Source organism: Lithobates pipiens, unplaced genomic scaffold, assembly GCF_037356315.1.
Source record: "Lithobates pipiens isolate NorthernLeopardFrog02 unplaced genomic scaffold, aLitPip1_a1.2 Scaffold_3, whole genome shotgun sequence".
NCBI classification, from domain to species: Eukaryota; Metazoa; Chordata; class Amphibia; order Anura; family Ranidae; genus Lithobates; species Lithobates pipiens.
The window spans coordinates 190357430-190371097 of NW_027507790.1; the positions used below are offsets into that span (position 1 = coordinate 190357430).

The 13668-nt window shown below is 44.3% G+C and overlaps 1 protein-coding gene across 2 annotated transcripts in view; it reads right to left on the reverse strand.

The window, feature by feature from the left end:
* Nucleotides 1-1169: 1169 nt before the first annotated feature.
* Nucleotides 1170-13668, reverse strand: part of SGTB (small glutamine rich tetratricopeptide repeat co-chaperone beta) — a 114381-nt gene continuing 101882 nt past the window's right edge. For both annotated transcript variants that reach the window (XM_077462644.1, XM_077462643.1), the window contains exons 9-12: nucleotides 13458-13495; nucleotides 4701-4784; nucleotides 4448-4569; nucleotides 1170-2048 (exon numbers count right to left, since the gene is read on the reverse strand). In XM_077462644.1, the coding sequence (XP_077318770.1) occupies nucleotides 4458-4569; nucleotides 4701-4784; nucleotides 13458-13495 (234 nt within the window). In that variant the 3' untranslated portion in view covers nucleotides 1170-2048; nucleotides 4448-4457. The remainder of the gene's footprint in view (nucleotides 2049-4447; nucleotides 4570-4700; nucleotides 4785-13457; nucleotides 13496-13668) is intronic.

Sequence of the window (13668 nt, forward strand, 5' to 3'; positions counted from 1 at the left end):
TAAACCATAATTTAAAAACTGCATTTTGTATTTACTTGGCTTATCTTTGTGTAATAATAAAATTTGTTTGATAATCTGAGTAATTTAAGTGTGACAAATATGCAAAAAAACAAAACAAAAACAAAGGGGGGCAAATACTTTTTCACAGCATTGTATATAAAAAAACAAAAAAAACGTATACTCACCTAGATGAATGCAGCATCAAACTGATGCTACATCTGACCCCCAGCCACCTCTGCGAGCTGACTGTCAGCCACGGCTCTCTGCTCTGCGCCCCCCCAGCGCTCACTGGTGTGCTGAGCTGGGGAAAGGAGAGGCAGGCTCAGTCTCCGAGTGGTGCATCTGAGAGGCTGAGCCAGCTGCCGGTCCAGGGATCTGGGTGGATTCTGACTGTACAGTTGGGATCTTTTCCCAGCTTGTACTGGATGAGTGACGTCAGCACTCTTGCGATCCATAGGAAACGTAGTGCCAAAAAAGCTTTGGTTTGGAGTAAAGCTGGCCATACATGGAAAGAAACTCAGCTGGTTCAGCAGGGACTGATAGAATTTCAATCCATGTATGGGACAGCTGGTGGTATACATGCTGATCTATCAATTAACTTGTGTACAACCAGCCTGTCAGGTTTTTCCTAAACAATCAGTGCCGCTGGCTATAGCTGGCAACACTGATCACTGTATTTTGCCAGTGGGCAAGACTCTTTGTCAGGAGAATACAAAAACTTAGTGGGAACAATTTCCCCATACATATCGAATGTGTAGATGGGGGGGAATGAATTGTGTGTATGGTCCTCACTTACTCAAGTGGCCTGTACAGAGCCCTGACCTCAGCCCTACTGAACTTGGGATGTAGTAGAGCCCCGATTTTGAGACACGCCTTCTCATTTAAACTCAGTGCTGGACCTCACAAATGTTGTTTTGGCTGAATGAGCAATTTCCCACAGACACACTCCAAAATCTTGTGGAGGCCGTTATTGACACAAAAAAGGACCGACTTCATGGCAATGGATATGGAATTGGAGAACTGGATGTGCAACAAGCTCATAGAGGTGTGGCATGGTCAGGTTTCCACAAACCTTTAGCTATATAAATATATTTCAATTGTTCATTTTGCATCTTACCTAGGGTTCAGCTATTTGTTGTGGAAAATATGATGGCAAAACTATTTTAGTATTTCTCTGTGAATTAAATTGTTTATTGAGAATTATTTTGAAATAAAACAATGAACATAGATGAAATAATGCATACACTTCAAGGACTTGATCCCTATGTGTTTAAAGACTGGATTTTCATGAAATAGCTAATGAAACCACATAGAAATTACAGCAAAATTCTAAGGCTATGTGTACCTTAAGGCCTGGTTCACACCTATGCATTTTTTTTGTGCGTTTTCAGTTTTACAGCAACACACTACAGTCCATTTAACATGGTTTTGTATGTATGTACAGTCATTCTTATCTGTGCATTTTATGGAAAGGGCCAGGGATTTTTTTGAAAAAATGTGAATTGAATGTGTATTGAAAAATGCACCTGCAATATGCAAACTGCAACCTGCATAGATGTGAATCAGGCCTGAATGCTGATTGACATACAAAAAATTAGCAGCATAATACTGAATAGAAATAGTTCTTAAACAGCAATTGTTACAATTCCAGTACTGTTCTGTAAGATTTATATCAACCGCTATTGTCTGTCCATTGTAAATAAGAATGTTGTGAGACAACAGTACAAAATACACTGGAAGCTTTTCATCTTTAGTTACTTCATGATCTGTTTGTGACAAGAAAAAAAGAAATTCGAACATACTATATATCAATATTTCATTTACAACAAAATATACATAAAAATGAAGATAGTATGGAGGTTTGGCAGATTCCTCTCCTATACGGATCTCGCCATATGATGTACTACAGGTTCCCATGCTCTGCTGTAGCTGCATGTGTGTGACAATGGAGCGTACTCAGGGATGCTGCCTGACGGAAGCTCAGCTCTGTCAGCCACTTTTGTTAACATGTGCAGTGGTCGGTTAGTGTCCCATGTGTGAATAACCACCTGAAATAAAACTCAGACAAATTAATTCACTAACATTAGAATATACAGTATAGCTGCACTGATGTTTGCATGTTCTCCCTGTGCTTGCTGGGGTTTCTTCCCACACTTCATAGACATGCTGGTAGGTTAATTGGCCTTAGTACTGTATGTGTATATATGAATGTGAGTTAGGAACCATAGATTGTAAGTTCTTTGAAGGCAGGTACTGATGTGAATGTACAATATATACAGTGCCTTGAAACAATATTCATACCCCTTGAAATTTTCCACATTTTGTCATGTCACAACCAAAAACGTAAATGCATTTTATTGGGATTTTATGTGATAGACCAATACAAAGTGGCACATAATTGTGAAGTGGAAGGAAGGTGGAATAAATATATGAAAAGTGTGGCGTGCATTTGTATTCAGCCTCCTTTACTCTGATTCCCCTAAATAAAATCTAGTGGAACCAATTGCCTTCAGAAGTCACCTAATTAGTAAATAGAGTCTACCTGTGTGTAATTTGATCTCAGTATAAATACAGATGTTCGGTGAAGCCCTCAGAGGTTTGTTAGTGAACCTTTGTGAACAGCATCATGAAGGCCAAAGAACACCCTAAACAGGTCAGGGATAAAGTTGTGAAGAAGTTTAAAGCAGGGTTGGGTTATAAAAAAAATGTCCCAAGCTTTGAACATCTCATTGTGGCAAAACTGAAAACCTACCAAGACATGGCCGTCCACCTAAACTGACAGGCCGGGCAAGGAGAGCATTATCATAGAAGCAGCCAAGAGGCCCATGGTTCTTTGAAGGCAGGTACCTTTCCTGACCGGCAGGTACAGGAACCTTTCCTGACCGGCAGGTACCTTTCCTGACCACCCCCTTTCCTGACCGGCCAGCTTAGTGCTCGGATAAGGGTCTGCTATGGACTTTGGGGGGACCCCCATGCAGTTTTTTTCGGTGTAGCAGTTCACCTTTAAATTCATACCAGGTGATTGGGCTAGCGAGGTGTAAATCTCGCCGATGGAGGCGGCGACATTGAATTCCTTTGCTAGTTCCGTCTACCTGGAGCCACGTTCAAAATGAACGGACTTTATTCTGTGAGTGGGCAAGTCCGTTCATTTCAAAAGTCTGGCAGACCCCCACCATAGTCCAGTGGATTGTCTGCTGGACCTAGTCCGCCGGAAAAGTCCGGTCGTGTGTGGTTGTGTGTGGACAAGTCCGCTCGCTCAGGAAGTCCGGCGGACCTCCGCTGCAAAGTCTGGCAGGTTGTCTACCGGACTAAGACCGCCGGATAGTCTGATCGTGTGTACGCAGCATTTGAGTCTGCAAAAGACTTAAGACTGTGGCGGAGGTTCACCTTCCAGCAACACAACGGAATTACCCAGTCAGTCCAGACCTAAATGTGTGGCAAGGCTTAAAAATTGCTGTATAGACACTCTCTATCCAATCTGACAGAGCTTCAGCTATTTTGCAAAAAGAATGGGCAAAAATGTCATTCTCTAGATGTGCAAAGCTGGTAGACACATCCCCAAAATGACTTGCAGCTGTAATTGCAGGGAAAGGTGGTTCTACAAAGTATTGACTCGGGGGCTGAATACAAATGCACGCCACACTTTTCACATATTTGTAACAAATGTTGAAAACCATTTATCATTTTCCGTCCACTTCACAATTATGTGCCACTTTGTTTTGGTCTATCACATAAAATCCATTTATGTTTTTGTTTCTAACATGACAAAATGTGGAAAATTTCAAGGGGTGTGAATACTTTAAGGCACTGCATGTAAAGCACTGCATATATTAACAGCACTATATAATAAAAATACTTCTAGATGATCCCGCCTGTATTGATTTGTATTGTAATTGTACTGTCTACCCTCATGTTGTAAAACGCTGTGCAAACTGTTGGCGCTATATAAATCCTGCATAATAATAATATGCACTATGTAATAAATAAAGACATATAAACAACTACTGTGTCCAGTGGAGAGCCGACAGGCTCCTTAGTGCTATTAGAAAAGGGAGAAAAGGCCACAAGTATTCGACTGGATGGATAGGTCCAATACCTCCATTACAAAACAATGGTACGTACTGCCAGCTTGTATATCCTAAAGTAACATTTGAGCAAATGGAAAAAAACAACTGAGTACAATGGGGTATTTGACCCATCTAGCCAGCTGAATATTTGTAGCAGGCAGCAAGAAGTGGCATATTAAATGAGCTGCCGGTATGCAGTCTTTTCTATTAGGCCTTAACCTATGCTGAAAGGTTTAATTTAACAAAGAGAATGTCAGATGCTAAAACAGAACTTTGGAAGAAATGGAGTTACATAGAACAAAAGTTTCAGAATGAACCCAGGCAGAACCCTGCTGTACCTATACATTGCCATTGTGTAAATATGTATATCTGGTACAAACCTGTGCGGTGTCATGAATGCTCCTCGGTGGTCCCACTGAAAGATCGACTTCTCACATGGTTTCTAAGTTGTTGTATCAGTTCAGGGTTTTGCTGCTGAATCTGTTGTGCAAACTGTTGTCCACTACAAAACATGGATGTAACGGTTTATCACCATTATTGTTACAGTATTTCTATTTCTATTTTCTTTTTTAGAAACCTGTTTTTATTGCGTTTTATGAACAATCACAAAGTCCTAAGAGATTACACACTTACGCTTGTATAAGACCTGAGAGGTCTGTTAGCCCTCCAACACCAGCTGCGGGACCCCCTCCAGCATTGGACATCATTCCAGACATCCTGCAAGAGGTTCAACAAATAAAGCAAGTGCTATACAGTAACAATGCTGTAGTTTTCATACCGTGGCAGTAAAAAGCATGTGAACCCCTTGAAATTAACTTTTTCTGCAGTGATTCGCCTACTTGCTAGCAGAGACATCTGTTTCTCCTCTTCACAAAAGGTAGAACAACATTGGTGGGCTACAGAATGAATAATCACTGTGACAGCCAATCAGAGGCAATCAATTGTCTGGTTTCCCTGGGTCCTGATTGTTAGCACAAGACCCAAGGCTGTCAGTGCTGGGAGCGTGCAATAGAGCGTGCATCTAGCACAAACACAGGAACACATATGCAGCGTAAAAGATTAAAGCCCACTTCCTAGATGCCGCATATATGTGTTGCACGGTCATGAAGGGGTTAAAAGAGAAGTATGGGGTTTGAGTTGTTTCCTAAATTATACTTGCCTAGATAGATCTATCCCCCTACAGCTCTAACACTGAGAACCGAGCAATCAAACATCGCCAATTGATCAGTTCTCAGAGCTCCCTGAGCAGAGAGTTAGTGACTGACAGTCAGCAGCTTTGTGCTCTGACCCCCCCCCCCCTCCATGCTTGCTGTAATGCTGGACTGTGGAGGGGGCGGCCTGCTCAGGCTCTTAGTGGCTTGCTGAGAGGCTGAGCCAGGTGCTGGTCCAGGCATGTGGGCGAATCCTGATCATATGGTCGCGATCCTTTCTACCCAGCCCACTGTCTGCTGAAAACAGGTCATGGGAGTGCAGAAAGAACTGCACTCCTGTGATCCACAAACTAGCTTTGGTTGTATTACGTCTTTAACTCCAAGGGTTTCACATACATAAACAGTGGCAAGAAAAAGTGTGTATATATATATATATTAACAATAGATAAAAGTCCTGGATAATAATGAGCCACAATGATACAAAGCTAAGTAGGGTAATAACTTCACAACACAATATAGCAACTTAACAAGACCTAATCAAAATAGAGCGGTGGGCAGCTATATGGCAGATGAGGCTTAATATTAAAATATAAAGTAATGCACTTGGGAGCTAAAGCTACACACTAGGAGGAAAACCTTTTGGGGGGAATCAAGGATGGAAAGGGATCTGGGGGTCCCAGTAGATGACAGAATCTGCAATAGCATGTAATGCCAAGCTACAGCAAGCAAGGCTAGCAGACTGTTATCATGCATTAAAAAAGGCCAGAGGACCTTAGTTATGAGAAAACAATCGTATTCTCTTTGCGGAAGAGGCGCTTAAAGCGGTTCTTCATCCTAAAGGGGAAGTTCCGCTAATCTGATCCCTCCCCCCCTCCGGTGCCACAATCGGCACCTTTCAGGGGGAGGGGGGTACAGTTACCTGGATAATCCAGGTATCTGCCCCCACTTCCGGGCAGACTGCCGCAGATGCCCCGCCCCCCCGTTGTGTTCTGGGAAACACACAGTTCCCAGAGACACAGCGGGGGACCATAAGAGACGCGCAGCGCGACTCGCGCATGCGCAGTAGGGAACCGGGCAGTGAAGCTTCACTTCCCGATTCCCTGACAGAGGATGGCGGCGGGGGCAGCAGCGAGATGAGTGATCGCTCGTCATCTGCTGCCGACATCGCTGGACCCTGGGACAGGTAAGTGTGATTTTATTAAAAGTCAGCAGCTGCAATATTAGTAGCTACTGGCTTTTAATATTTTTATTTTAGGTGCAGAACCACTTTAAGAGGGGATCTGATAACGACATTCAAATCTTTAAATGGTGACTTCGGGAGGAAAAAAATGATGCTAAGGCTTCTAAAGAAGATACACGGCCCCATAATGAAGTTGGACGAGAGGCAGCATTGGGCAACCAGGGCACATGCACCACATCTCCTGTGGTATGTCCTGGGTCCTCAGCGCAGTGATCCCACTGGTGCAAGATAAATGCTTATTGCAAGTTTGATGAACCACTAGAGCAGCTGACATTTCTCCCCACTGGCTGCCTATCAGAGTAAGTTTAGAGCCGAAGGAGGCTTCCCCCAAGGCTCCTCGACATGTCACCAGGAGGAGTAAGAGCATCTCCCTTGCCACGCTGTATCTGAGGCATGTATGTTCGGAGGGGAGGAGGGTGTGGGCATTATACTGGGTCTGGGGACAGACTGACCTGGGGGGTTATTGGGAGGGGAGGGGAGGTAAATTGAAGAGGGAAGAATTGTGCTAAGAGGAGGGACATGGTGGGGAGGAATTGTGCTGGGAGGGGGAATTGGGGGAGGGGGTGTAATATATGTTGAGGGCATGGGCTGGGGGGAGGGGAGAGGATTAGTGCTAGGAGTGTTATTGGGGGAAAAGGATCTGTGCTGTGGAAGTAGAACGGTGGGGATTTGTTGACGATTTGTGCTGGGAGGTGGGATTGGGTAGGATTTGGGGGAGAGAGTATTTGTGTTGCTAAGAGTGGGGTGGGAGGGGATTTGCGATAAGAGGGGGGATTTGGGAGGGAAGATGACTTGTGCTGGGAGGGGGGGGGATTTGGAGGGAGAGAATTAGTACCCAGGGGGCTTAAGGGAAGAAGAGGATTTGTGCTGCGGGGGGAATTTGTGCTAAGGAGGGGGATGGGAGGAGGATTTATGTTGTGGGGGGAGGGTTTGGGGGTGAGATGGTTGTGCTGAGGGCATTTGGGGGAGGAAAGGACTAGTGCTGGAGGTTAAGGGGAAGGAGAGGATCTGTGCTTGGGGGAAGAATGTGTGCTGGGGAAAAAGTATTTGGGGGAGTTAGTGCTGTGGAGGGTTGGGTGAGCCAGTTTGTGCTGGGGGAACTTGGGGGAAAGGATTTGCGCAGGGAGATGGAATTTGGGAGAGACGATTTGTGCCAGGAGGTGGAATTTTGGTGGAGGGAGAGGATTTGTGCTAAGACGGGGAATATTTAAGGTGAAAGAGGATTGGGAGTTAAGGGGAGGATTAGTGCTGAGTTGAAATGCAGGGGGAATTTGTGCTAAGAGGCTATAAAACTGGACCCCTGCACTCTCTTCATTTTGTACTTCTGACCTCTGCACGTTACACACACCAAACTCAAGCATTTTGTGCATTATGTACTACTCCTAGTCACTGTAGTCTGTGGGTTATACACTCCTGATTCCTGCACTTTGTGTGTTACTTATTCCTGACCCCTGCACTGTGTGTGTGTGTTACAGACTACTGCACGATACACACTATATTGTACATTACATAAAAGTGTTAATTGTCTCAATAATTGCTGGCTATATAAGCATTCCCTGACTATTTTAATGAAAATAAAAAAATGAATATCATTTCTCTTTAAGCAACGAGCTAAATATAAATCTCAGAATTCACTAGATGGTGCTACAGGGACAGGTTTGCAGAAGAATACTAATGGTTGGCTAAAATGTTACCTGTAGAGATGGTTGAAGCCAGGGGTGCTCAATCTGTGGCCCACAGAGCCCTCTGATGTGGCCTGAAACCTCAAACCAGGGAACTTCATGGCCATGCTCTGGGATAGCCAGTTGGCAAGCCCAGATTGTGATCGTGGGTTGCTGACCTGCCATTGCAGACCATCAGAGTGCAGGAGAGGTGTGGAGGATATGACAGTGGGCAGTATGTACAGGAGAGGAGTGTGGAGGGTATGACAGTGGGCGCTATATGCAGGTAAGGAGGATGAAACAATCTGGGAAGGAAAAATGTAAAGTTTTGTGGAAGGATGTTTAGGGACTGCGTAGTGGTTAAGCAGGCCATATGTGGATTGAAATTAAGACAATTAAGCGGAGACCAGCCATAGTCGATCTATGTATAGGCTAGCTGGTTGTACACAAGTCAATCTATTAATCGACTTGAGTACAACGAGCCTGTCAGGTTTTTCTCAATCACAATCAGTGCTGGAAGCTATAGTTAGCAACACTGACCATTGTATTGTGTGGGTAGGGAAGGCTCCTTACTGGCAGAACACAATAACACTAACGGGAGTGATTCCCCCATCCACAGGTCATGGAGGGATATCAATCAGCGGTTGGAGGGAGTAATTGGGAGTGATATCTTTTAGAGTAGGGTCTGTCATCTGCAGGTTGGGAAATGGTCACCTGTGATATAAATTGAAGGGAGGTGGTCTACATGGGAAGTGGCTGGGGAGTGACCTGGTTGGTGGGGAGAGTGAAATGGATAATGTATTTCAAGTTTTTCACATTTGCGGTAATACTTACTGCCCTCTGAAAAGTAATCTGTGGTGGATTACTTTTAAACGAATGGTATAGCAGCAGCTGACAGGCATTCAAGAGGTGCTACTGCCGCCTCTTTGTTTTGTTTTTACATTGCTGAATGTTAATTTTACATTGTTGGACTATGCTGCTACTCCGAGCGAGTTTGGCTTGCAGTTGCAGAGCGGCCCCATTGAAATCAATAGGGGAGTTTGACAGGCAGTGCTGCCTATCCATCTTTTCAGACTCCAAGTTGTCTACTGAGCTCAGTGCCTCTGACAAGAAGTGAGGAGAGGCACTGTGAGCTCTTCCTCTCAGTCTGCTGCAAACAGAGTACCAGCTTGTATTTAAACTGACCGCTCTGTATGTAGCTTCTGACAGGTTGCACATGGAGCCTGGAACCATAGATGATAGGAGCCCCAAATTTTGACCAGTAGTGGGGTAAATCTTCAGCTACCTAAATTTGGGGTCTCTGTGACCACTGGTCGCTGAGCCACGACCCTCAAAGTCAATCTTTTTTTTTTGTGATTTTTATTTTTTGGCAAATGGGATAAGGTATATTAAGGTAAGGGGCCTGGAGCTGCAGCTCCAATAATCCGGCCCTGAAATTTTCGGACTTTTTGAATATATTTGAATAGACATACATTAGATCTTCATTTAAACCGTGCCTAATAATAAAGGTGATATGCAAACAAATTATTGATAAAATTGACATTCACACTCAATGTAAACTAATGAAAATGCAGATTAAGGCCCCTTTCACACATGCAGACTGCTTGTTCATTTGTCATCCATCCATTGACGGATGAAAAAGAGACATCATTGCATCTTTATGGGAAAATATCTTAACAACCAGTGACTTCTCTCTGTTGCCAGCGGGGTTTCCCGCTGACAGCACAGACTGAATCCAGCAGGAGACCGTGTGTACAACAGAGAAGGGAGGAGGTGGGCAGTGTGTACAGTGAGGAGGCAGTGTGTACATACACATAGCTCCCAACTGTCCCTGATTTCGAGGGACTGTGCCTGATTCGGAGCAATGTCCCTCTTCCTCTTTCCACCTCATTTGTCCCTCATTTTGGTCTGATCTATATAGATGTATATAAAATGCACTTTTTATGTTTCAAAAAGTGTTCCCTTGTGCTAAACCTTTCATCCAATTTCTAAATTGCTGCATTTGTACATTTTAAAAGCCAATTTAAAGAAATAGTAGTGATAAAAAAAGCCCTTCTGGATTTAATTAACTTTTTTTGGGTTAATTCTCCTTTAAGGGGGTGTGTCCTATGCCTACATACGTTTGTTAGTAGGTGTCCATCAATGTTGGTAGGTAGGCATACAGCTTATGTCACTTGCCAGCTATGACTCTCACTGCCAGCTCTTTGTTTACTTTAACCACTTGGGTACCGCGCTATTGCAAAATGACGGCAATAGCGCGGACCCACATTTCCGGGACTACGTCTATTGACGTAGTCCCGGTTACGAGCGGCCTGCGCGCCCCCTGAGGGGCGCGCGCGGCGCGCTCTGTGATCGGCGAGTCCGTGAGACTCGCCTGATCACCGATCCGTGTAAGGGGTCGATCCCGACCCCTTATCACGTGATCAGCTGTCAGCCAATGACAGCTGATCATGTGATAAAACGGAGCCGGTAATCGGCTAGTATTCCTCCTCGCGCTGACAGCGCGAGGAGAAAAAAAAAAAGCCGATCGCCGGCGGCCGTGTTCGGGACATCAGTCCCGATCACGGCCAGCAATTTAAACGGACACCTGCCCCCTGCCAGTGCCCACCTGCCACCCGCAGTGCCATCCTGAAATAAAGTAAGTGCCCCCCTGTCAGTGCCACCCAGCAGTGCCCATAGTGCCCACAGTGCCACCCAGCAGTGCCCACAGTGCCACCCAGCAGTGCCCACAGTGCCACCCAGCAGTGCCACCCACAGTGCCACCCAAAATCTGCCTCAAAGGTGCTGCACCCCAGTGCCGCCCATCAGTGCCCAGCAGTGCCGCCCATCAGTGCCCAGCAGTGCCACCTATCAGAGCCACCTATCAGTGCCACCTATCAGTGCCCATCAGTCCCATCTATCTGTGGTACCTATCAGTGCCCATCCGTGCCACCCATCCGTGCCACTTATCCGTGCCACCCATCCGTGCCATCTTATCTGTGCCCATCTTTGCCCATCAGTGCCGCCTTATCTGTGCCCATCGGTGCCGCCTTATCTGTGCCTATTAGTGCCGCCTTAACTATGCCTATCAGTGCCCACCAGTGCAGCCTATCAGTGCCCACCAATGCAGCCCATCAGTGCCCACCAATGCAGCCCATCAGTGCCCACCAATGCAGCCTATCAGTGCCGCCTAATCAGCGCACTTCAATGAAGGAGAAAAATGACCCGTTTGCAAAATTTTATAACAAACTATTAAAACATGATTTTTTTTTTGCATCTTTTTTTGTTTGTTTAGCAAAAAATAAAACTCCGAGCTGTAACTAAATACCACCAAAAGAAAGCTCTATTTGTGGGAAAAAAATGATAAAAATTTCATTTGGGTACAGTGTTGTATGCCCGCGCAATTGTCATTCAAAGTGCATCAGCGCTGAAAGCTGAAAATTGGTCTGGGACTGAGGGGGGTTTAAGTGCCCAGTAAGCAAGTGGTTAAAGTGGTGAGAAGGAGCTGTCATTCGCCCAGCTGCTGAGGTAGAGAAAGGGGCGGGGTCACCCAGTGACTTCACCAGGTGATCCACCCATTTGTTCACTTTACAAATGACAGCTCCTTCTCCACAGAGCAGCAGGATTTGAACTTTAGGAACCTTTCACAGGATTGTCATCAGTTCAATCACATTTATTGCTAAGAAAAAACTAATTCAGATTAGGTCAGTTTGCACATCCATCAGTTCAGTTCACTTCTGTTCAGTTTAAATCTATTTTGGCATCTGATTTTTATTAGTTGTCAAGGGTGACAAAAGTATAAAGAAAAAATATGTTTCCTGACTAAAACTAGACATAGACATAACGTACGTTATCTGTTCACATCCAACTACATTTAAAAGACACACAAAAATGGATCATCAATGTGAAACGGCCCCTATCATGTAAAAAAGGTAGGTACACCTCTACATTTACTACCACTTCTAATCCATGAAATTATAAAGCAGGTGTTCCAAATTCAGTGCCAATGATTAAAACCCACCAAGAACCTTTAAACGTGGGGCTGTCCAGCTGCAGCTGCATCCCTCCTGATGTTTTAGTTCAGAGGGACAGGTGCAGCATCCAGCCCCGCTGCAGGCAGCCCGACAAAATCTATGGGAGGCTGCAACTGGACGGAGCTGAACACTGTAATGAGTAGTACCAGCACTTAGGGCCTTGTCCGTTCAAAGATGAAGATCCAGAAAGCACAAGAGCTGAATATCCAAACAAAAGAACTCATTCTGAATAAGCGCACCTGTTAGTGTGTGAAACGCATCTACCATTTGTACTGTCTGTAACACTTGGGATGTTCTTTATTAAACAAGTGCAGCCATTTCTTTACTGTTAAGCACAAGAGCTGCTTTCTGGGAATTTGTCCCTGAATGTATAGGGTCCTAAACATAAGTACCACTCAGTACAGTCCTCCGCCCAATCCAACCACAGCCTGGCACAGACTTTGACAGACTGCCTGCAGTGGGATTGGATGCTGCCACTGCCCTCCCAGGCACACTATAATGCTGGGAGGGAAACACTGCAGCTGAACTACCCCATGTGCAAGGGGCCTTATGCACACCTCCCAATTTTCTAAAGAAGGGAATGAGGAACAACTATTAGCAAAAGTAAGTAGGCATAGGAAACACCCCCTGCCCCCCTTAAAGGAGCATTTTACAAAAAAATGGTTGGTTAAACCCACACGTGCTTTATTGCCTCTATTATTCCTTTATATTGGCTTTTGGAATTTAGAAATGCACCAATTTAGAAATCAGCTGAAAGGTTTCGCACTGTAAAACACTTTTTGATAGATAAGTAATGCATTTTATATACAGTACAACTATATAGATCAGACCAAAATGAGGGACAAATGAGGAGGAAAGAGGGACAGGGGACAGTTGGGAGTTATGCTTATGGAGTATGCTAGTGGAACCTGTCTTATTTAAACCTCAGATATCTATTAGGCACTGTATTAAGAAGAATATATTAATGTACTCAGAGGACTTATAAAGTGATAGAAATATATATTTTCTGCAAAACCAATGTTTCCTTAGGACAGAAGGTGCCTTGAACATTCTTGCTGTATAGTTTCTCTTTTACTGTATAAAATGTATAAGATGTGAACTATTTGGGAAACATACTGCTTTGTATTCCTGTGTAATGGGATGTAATTAATCAACACTTAATATAAATTAACCCGGTGTTCTTAGTAATTTTACATTCCGGGATCATTCAAGGGTGATCTTGATGACACCCAGTAAAGGCAAAACAAATAATAATCTTTGCATGATTTTATGCCTAATTAAAACTAGTAATCTACATAAAATAGATGACAAGGTACAGGGCTTACAATCGTTGCACTTGTGGATCCTGCATCAAGCTGGCTGCCTGGAAGAGGAGTGGGAAATAAAAACATACAGGCTCATTAATATCAATGAACAGTTACAAACTGCTACAATCAATTGATACATTTATTGTGTTACAGTACACTTCCTTGCCCCAGTCACTACTGATGGCATTCTGTCACTTGTATAGATGTCACAGGATAAGATGTGACCCAA